The sequence below is a fragment of the Corythoichthys intestinalis genome, chromosome 3, assembly GCF_030265065.1.
Source record: "Corythoichthys intestinalis isolate RoL2023-P3 chromosome 3, ASM3026506v1, whole genome shotgun sequence".
NCBI lineage: Eukaryota > Metazoa > Chordata > Actinopteri > Syngnathiformes > Syngnathidae > Corythoichthys > Corythoichthys intestinalis.
The window spans coordinates 17,638,100-17,646,305 of NC_080397.1; the positions used below are offsets into that span (position 1 = coordinate 17,638,100).

The 8,206-nt window shown below is 40.7% G+C and overlaps 1 protein-coding gene across 1 annotated transcript; it reads left to right on the top strand.

Annotated features, from left to right (window-relative positions):
* Positions 1–4,276: 4,276 nt before the first annotated feature.
* On the top strand, positions 4,277–6,501 carry atoh1a (atonal bHLH transcription factor 1a). The gene is made up of 2 exons (XM_057832683.1): positions 4,277–4,448; positions 5,281–6,501. The coding sequence occupies exons 1-2, from the start codon at positions 4,277–4,279 to the stop codon at positions 5,985–5,987; spliced, it is 879 nt and encodes a 292-aa protein (XP_057688666.1). The 3' UTR covers positions 5,988–6,501.
* The last annotated feature ends 1,705 nt before the right edge of the window (positions 6,502–8,206 follow it).

Here is an 8,206-nt window from a genome sequence, read left to right on the forward strand (position 1 = left end):
CATCGGAGCAGTCTTGATGGGTATGATATCACATCATTCGTCTTCTCATTGTCCCTCTGCTCCAGTCAGGATTTGAACCTATGTGGTTATCTAGGCAGCTAGAGGTGCTCACTGAGCGACTGCAGAACAGTTGGTAAAAGTGTTGCGAGTGTAGAACATAATTACTCTTCGACAGCTTAAAAGAGGGTACTGGCAGGTGAAAATGACTCTACTGTTGGCTCAGTAGTTAGCACATCTGACAGTGACAGCTTAGGTTCAAAGTCTAGTTGGGAAAGGGGGAAGCGAACAAGGACGGAAGCACTGTGACGTCACCACCATCCGACTGGTTAAGATGTACTTTTTACTTTAATTTGAGGTAAAACAACAGTTGTATATTTCATAGCTGTATAAAATACAGGTAGTCCGCGGTTACGACGTACCCGACTTACGTGATTTCGACTTTATGACACCGGAGTCTCGTCCGCTATTTTGTCTCCAGCCATTTTTTTTTTCCAAAAAATGATGACTTTTGTTTTGTGATGCATGCTTTTATTTTGGTACTGGAAGCATAGACCAGGTAGTACTTCCAAACGCGAGTAACAGCGCATGTACACATGAAGAACAACGTATTTGTGCACAAAGAACTTGCGGAGGCGCACACACATACACGAGGAAGAACGCATGCGCACACACAAAGAACTTGCGGAGCTGAGTGAGAGAGAGGGAGGGGAAAGAAAGCCTGTGCGCACATTTGTTGCTTGTGAAGCATCCACAGAGGCCACACCTGTATATAACAACTTTTGTATTGTTTATTGTGCGTTTTCAATCGTGTTCGAATACTTGGGGTGAGTTTATGTGATTGTTTTTGATGATATGCAGATGCTAACTGATACATGATAATCATTTGCATAGACTTTATAATTATATTGACGGGACAGCTTCCCCAGACACTGCGGCATGCCTTTTCGTAGGGGGCCGTCCCACACTCCGCTTGGGTTATTCGCAGTTGGTCTTGGTTCTTCTCAAACACATGCAGCAACCCAACACCGGGTTTAGGTCGAAAAAGTACAAAAGCTGTATTGCATACAAACAGGAAGCATTGTCTCTGGAGTGATTTCTTCGAGGATTCAAGGTAATTGTTATATTTTTCGTACCATGCATGCAGTTTGAAATGGGAAAAAAAAATCAATGGGAGAAATTAACCGCTACAGCATTGGCGTTATACTCGGCAATATTCACATAAAATAAATGCTAACTGCCCGTTTTGCTTTTAACCAAGAATCGAGACTGTTTTACTAACATATCTATAAAGAATTCAGGGATTTAAGTATTTATTCACAAGAATTTCAACGTAAAAAGCTCTTTGTGGTGATAAGGCGGCACCACAGTGGCTTAAAGACTAGCAGCACATTCAACATATTTACGAAAAAATAAATGCTAATTGCCCGTTTTATTTTTGCTTGTTGCCTCTTCTGAAGATGGTACACAAGAAAGCCCACCCCTCTCATCAGACCATAGGACATGGTTCCAGTAATCCATGTGCTTTGTTGACATGTCTTCAGCAAACTGTTTGCGGACTTTCTTGTGCACCGTCTTCAGAAGAGGCTTCCTCCTGGGGTGACAGCCATGCACACCAATTTGATGTAGAGTGCGGCGTATGGTCTGAACCCTAACAGGCTGAACCCCCACCTCTTCAATCTCTGCAGCAATGCTGACAGCACTCCTGTAACCAGTCACATGACATTTTGGAGGGAAAATAACAAGCAGTACTCAACTTGGACATTTAAAGATGTACATAGTTTCTAAGGGGTGTAGTCACTTTTGTTGCCAGGGGTTTGGATATTAATGGCTATATTTTGAGTTATTTTGAGGGGAAAATAAATTAACTCTATTACATAAGCTGCACACAGACTACTTTTCATTGTGTCAAAGTGTCATTTTGTCAGTGTTGTCCCATGAAAAGATATACCGTATTGGCCCGAATATAAGACGATGTTTTTTGCACTGAAATAAGATTGAAAAAGAGGAGGTCGTCTTATAACTGCGGTCTAAAAAAAAAAAAAAAAAAAAAAAAAAAAAAAAAAAAACTGCGGCCTAGACATATACCCATTCACGACGCTTGATGGCGCCAGTCATCAATGAATCGAATGCTGAACGCGACTCGGGCGGCCAAAGCGAACCCCTGACACGAAGAAGAAAGTGGTAAGAAGGAAAAGAGAAGAAAATACCGGTAATAGAAGAGATAACCGAAAATGGAGAAACTTCGCGACAATTTGGAGAAAAGTGGGTCGAAGATTGGCCAGGTTAACCGGTGTTTGGCCATTCCTTACTACGCGGCGAAACGTCCTACACAATGCTCAGGGCGCTTGCATAATATGCATATGCATTCACACGTATGCGCACATCGGTTGGAAGCGGCGAGTACTCACTATTTTTGTTTTTATTTAGTTATTTAGAACCTTTTCACAGCCTCAAAGATACTTTTTGCATGTATTACCCTCTCATACTTTTAACCATTGTGTTTTTTTGTGTTAGCTTTGAAGCAGTTGACCACATTAGTCACGTAGCGTATTTAAATCGTCCTTATTTGACATAACTACATTTAAGTATTTTCTGCAGGCATTTCTTTAGTACGTTATTCCTGTATGCATCTAAACAAAACAAGTTTAGAGCGCACGGTAGTAATTTAAGTGTCAAATTCGACTAATGTAGGACGTTTCGCCGATGTAGGACATTTTGGCAGAACACCGGCAGCTGAGGAGAAGTTATGACGCAAACTTCAAGTTGATGGTGATAAATGAGGCGGTGTCTTCAAACAACTGCAAAGCGGCTGTGAAATATGGTGTCACAGAGTGTAATGTACGGAGATGGAGAGCTCAAAAAGATCGCCTAAAAAATGCTCAGTCAGAGAAAAGCTTTCCGTGGTCGTTTCTGTATAAAAATTAATTTGGTGTTCAAAAAGTCTTTTTTCAAACTTAAGTCTTGAAAAAGAGGGGGTCGTCTTATAATCGGGGTCGTCTTATATTCGGGCCAATACGGTACTTAAATATCTGCAGGAATGCAAGGGGTGTACTCACTTTTGTGATACAGTATAGCTCCAATGTCTTGGCGAGGATAGTACAGTGACGTATAATACATGTTTTTTGGATAGTTATTTTGAGATTTGGGGGCTTTTTATGTGTATTTAAAGGGTTAGTTCGACTTACGGGGAAATTCAAGTTAAGTCGGCAGCCCAGGACCGGAACTCGTTTGTAACCCGAGGACTACCTGTGTAATGAAATACACTTCTTTTTACAGTACCCATTACGCACTAAGTAGCCTGGACAAAAAATGGTGTATCTCTATACAGTGCATTTTATTTCCACGCCATTAAAAAGTAAATCATTTTTGGAGCTTTTGAAGTCTCAAGGATACTAAAAAGTGGGATAATTCACCCTTTCTGATCTTTTTATAATTTTTCTTATGATTGTCCTCGTACGCAGGCTCCTGTCTCTAAGCTTTGAGTAGCTTTCTATGTAGACCTGACTCGCACATGATCCTAGCTCAGCATTATGAGATGATGTAACTTTGTGAGATGGCTTTGTAAACATGGATGTGTATGAATACAAATTTAATTGAATATATGATTTTTTTTTTTTTTTTGAGAGGGGGTGTTATTTTGTCCTGCAAATTACTTTCGAAAACCATCCCCTGTTGAAGTTTTGGTAAGATGGATGAATATATGATCATCAATGTGTATTTTATAGTTGCAATTTGATTGTTGCTTTTGCACAGTGCATAAAACTATACAAAAGGTTGGCGGCATGCAATTCTCGTGCATGGAAAAGCTTAAGTGTCTCTATAGTAGTCCTCCACATTTGCTTGTGTGCATCCTTTCCCTTCATGCTGGCAGGAGAGACGATACACTTCACCTGTAACCCTGCATGTGCATGTATACTCCGTAGGAGTGGGGGGCGTGTCCCAACTTTTTGCTTCCCCAAAAAAATAAAAAACATAATGGATCTATAAACCGTCTAACTTGGGGGGGGGGGGGGGGGGGGGGGCTGTTGAACGTGTCCATCGTGCGTCTGCCTCATTTTTCGCTTTGCCATCTTCTTATTGGACGACTACACGCGACCTGAGCGAGGAGGGGGGCTACTAGACGCGTGCCGCCTTTTAAGCGGGTGCCGCGTCTCCAGACACCAGAGACACGCGACCCGCGTTCCTTCTCACGCAGCGCCGAAGCCAAACCATCCCCGGTATCGTCTTGAGACCACAACCACCTGTCGGAGTTATTTGCGGCGCGTGGGAGGGAAACATGGACGTCCTAAGCGTGGCAGGCTGGTGTCAGAGCGCAAAGGAGGCGAGCTATGAAAGTGACCCACGCGACTGGCTCGCTCCGGCACAGCCTTCCACCACCTGCGACACACGTGACTCTTCGGCGGATTACCTGGAACATTCGCCCTACTCCAGCACCGGCTCATTTCACGGTGAGATATTCTGAAACTCTTGCCATTTCATTTTTGTTTTTTTTTTTTTGCTTAACATGGAGGTAAAATCAAGCTAGGAAAAGTGCAATTAATTTGACATTTTCAAACAAATGTTGAGGCACATGGTATAAAAGGTTTGTTAGGAAGTTTGTATGGAAATTAGAATGTTAGATGAAAGGTTAAAAGCTACATTTAAAGTTGACAATTAAAAAAAAAAAAAAAACCTAGACAACTGTAGTGAAATGAAGTGGGAAATTAGACTAATTAGATTATAGTAAACTGTTGATGGTGCCTGGAAGAAAACTCAATCATGAGAGCGCATGATACTAAAGTGAAATAAAAACATGCAGTATTTCGGTGTGTTGCACAAAATATGAGTTTTAAGACGCAAAAACAAATTACATGGGGTTTGATGCGTGTCCTATTGAGCAAATCAGAAGCTCCTGGAAACGATGAAATTAGAAAATTAAGGCTGAAGTTTGCTCTCCTTAAATCAATTTCAAGTGCTATGTTCCATTACAATTTGGAGTTAGAAATAATTAATAATAATGTAATTTTGCGTGACAAAGCAATACAAAATAATTTAAATTGGCCAAAGAGAGTTCCATAAAACGGAAAAATATGAATACAAAGACGTAGACATACATGAAGTTATAATAACGAGAAATGCATTTCGGCATGAGGGATCAATTGGTGAAACAATAAGTGATTTCGTCACTTATATTTGATATTTATGTGACATTTTCTAATTCCCAGCGGTCATTAATTGCCACACAATTACTTAATGTGACGTCACCCAATGTGCTTATTAAACAATGTGGTGCTCTTTCAGAGAGTGATTCGCCGGGCTCCGCGGGTCAACTCAGCCCTCCAAGTTACCGAAAAGCGGGTAAGGGCTCTCTCAAAGTCCGGGACCTGTGCCGCCTGAAGGGCCTGATGGTCACCGGGGCCGAGCAGGACGCTTCCGCCCGGCAGAGGGCACCGTCCAGCAAGCCCGCCAACGGCGTGCAGCGGCAAAGGCGCGTTGCCGCCAATGCCCGGGAGCGACGGCGCATGCATGGCCTGAACCACGCCTTCGATGCCCTCCGCAACGTCATTCCGGCGCTGGACAATGACAAGAAGCTGTCCAAGTACGAGACGCTGCAGATGGCGCAGATTTACATCAACGCCCTTTCGGAACTCCTGCAAGAGCCGGCGTCTTCTTCTTCCACCTCCAGCCCACCACAGAGCGATCAGATGCCGTCACCTTCCGCTGGATTCGATGGCGGGGTTCCCCAGTCGCCCTCCCAGCCAAGGACCAATTCTACCGAGGGTCAACTGGCCTCGCATATCGACGCCATATCGCTGCGTGCAGCCTTCGACGACGTCTCATTCCCCACCTTACAAGTGGAAGAAGTCGTGGGCTCCCCTGCAGCGACGGGCCCTGGGGGACGCGCTGACTCACCCCGCAGCGACGGCGAGTTTTCCCCGCACTCCCATTTTAGTGACTCAGATGATATGATAGTGGAGGAGGACGAGCTCCACGCGGTGTCTTTCTAAAATTATCTGAAAATATATACAGTATATATTACCACCACCACATAAGACCAACAGTGTCAACCAAATTTTTCTTCAAACGTTTTTTTTTAACGATTTCTAAATGTGACATATTAATTTGGTTCATGCCAATTTGAGGTTGCCAGGTCTCAACGCCATTGCCCGCATTTCACTCCAACCCCCCCAAAAACACCTGATCCGTCTTCCACTAAATTGTGTTCTTACTTTTTTCATGTTTGTATAATGTATTTTGTTTTGCAACTTCAAAAGTTCACCATGTGCACTTTAATAATGTGTAGCCTATGAGCCAAGGGCTTGACAAATGACTATTCCACACATTGAAAAGTTTAATATTTTTATCTTGCTTGTAGCTAGTACTGCCAATTTTACCCATAGAGCCTTTATTGTAGCCATCATTGCTGCCTTTTTTTTTTTCTTTTTTTTTTTAACTTGGCTCATTTTTTTATTTGTGTCTTTTGCTTTCACTGGATGATATTTACTGACATGTTTATTTATTGTTTTCTTCCGTATTTGTAAAGTTATTATTTCGCCAGTCATTGTTTGTTCATTTGATTTTGGAAATTAAAAATAATAAAAACGAGAAGAAAAAAAAAAGATCATTAGTTCTGTTATTTTCTGACAAATTTTACCATTTATTGACGTCACGTTGCAATTGCAAACTGGATATTTGTTTTGCGACAAAATAAATACAGATTTTCTTTCTTTTTTTTGTCAGAAACTCGACTTTATTTACGATAAGTTCGTGAAACAAAATTTGAACATTCTGACTAGTTATATATTTTTTTATTCTCCTTTGATACAAAGACGTAACTATATAAAGCTAGTGGCATTTTTTAAAAATGCCACTGAATATATGGGTATTGTTTCTATCTATACAAAGTTTGACATGTGGCTTTAGCATAGACCTTAACTGATTACTTCTCCCTTCCTTTTTGAAGGCTAAAATGCATGAAATTACTATATCTTAAAACCACTTGTGACATGTTAGGTCTTGTCACGTACATTTGGAGGATTAAACTTTTTCTTTTTAATAGGACTTGAAATGTGGCGCCATAGTCTTATTAATGTTATTATCAATGTATATTTTTTTTACGATTGAAAAAATAGTTCCAAAGGTGCAATGGCAAAAAAAAAAAAAAAAAAAAAAAAAAAAAAAATCAGGTTTTATGAGATTTTAACAAAATTTGACCATTAAGCAAATCTTTGTTATAATTTGTATTTCTATTTGTAGATATTAGGACAAATACTGGCATTGCTACAAGGGTGTATTTCTTAATCTATTGCTGTTAAAAGTGAAATGTGACCGATCTAAACATTGTTTCAACTCGTGAGGAAGCTGAGTCAATGCAAACTTGTTTTCTGGTACAAACCAAGCGATGTATTAAATAGAATTATATCAACATATAGCAGACAAAAAAAATGAGAGTGAGTTCCAATAATACACATGAATTTTAGAGGTGTTTTTACAGTATTTTTTTTTCATTTCGTTCTGTTTTTTTTTTTTTTCCTTAATAAAAAAAAGATCCAAAATAATTAAATAAATTCCCACCCCCCACTTCTTTTTTTATTTTATTTATTTTATTTTTTTTTAATATTCAAAAGTGCACACCTCATTTTTTGTGTACACTTTACCGCCATGTGCTTTGTCCCAAAGAAAAAGCAATAAATTTTACTTAAACTGTGCAGCTGACAAAAGTTATTATCTAAGAGGCCCATGAGATAATACATGTACTGCATGGTTTTCAAAGGGCATCTCGATGTTAGTGCCCATTAGTTTTAACGGTACATTCAACACCTGATCTGCTCTCTTCTCTCTCTCTCTCTCTCTCTCGCTCCCTCATTTATAATAAAAAAAACTTTGCACGTGCATGCCCGCCCACCATATGCTGTGCGTGCGTGCTCATCGTGTGTAATGGAAACGCAAATATTTAAAGCTATCGTATTCAACTACAATTTATTTATTTATTTATTTTTAATTTTTATTTATTTATTTATTTATCCATCCTGATTTGGTGCTGTCTGCTGAGCCGCCCGCCTCGTGCGTTAAATGAGTCTCGCCGAGAAGCGTGCATTCCTGTCGGCCGGCTTTTGTCCGTCCATGCGCCGAGGTGTTGGATGGCCCCCTGAGTGGGAGTTTGCACGCTGTCAGCTGGTGAGCGCTCGCGTCCCTGAGGACACATGCACGCGCGCGCACACGTACA

What these genes read in the sequence shown, in the direction of transcription:
- atoh1a (XM_057832683.1), top strand. Translation starts at nt 4,277, where the DNA reads ATGGACGTCCTAAGCGTGGCAGGCTGGTGTCAGAGCGCAAAGGAGGCG. An exon ending in CAGCACCGGCTCATTTCACG is followed by an intron (nt 4,449 to 5,280) that starts GTGAGATATTCT and finishes GTGCTCTTTCAG; the next exon opens with AGAGTGATTCGCCGGGCTCC.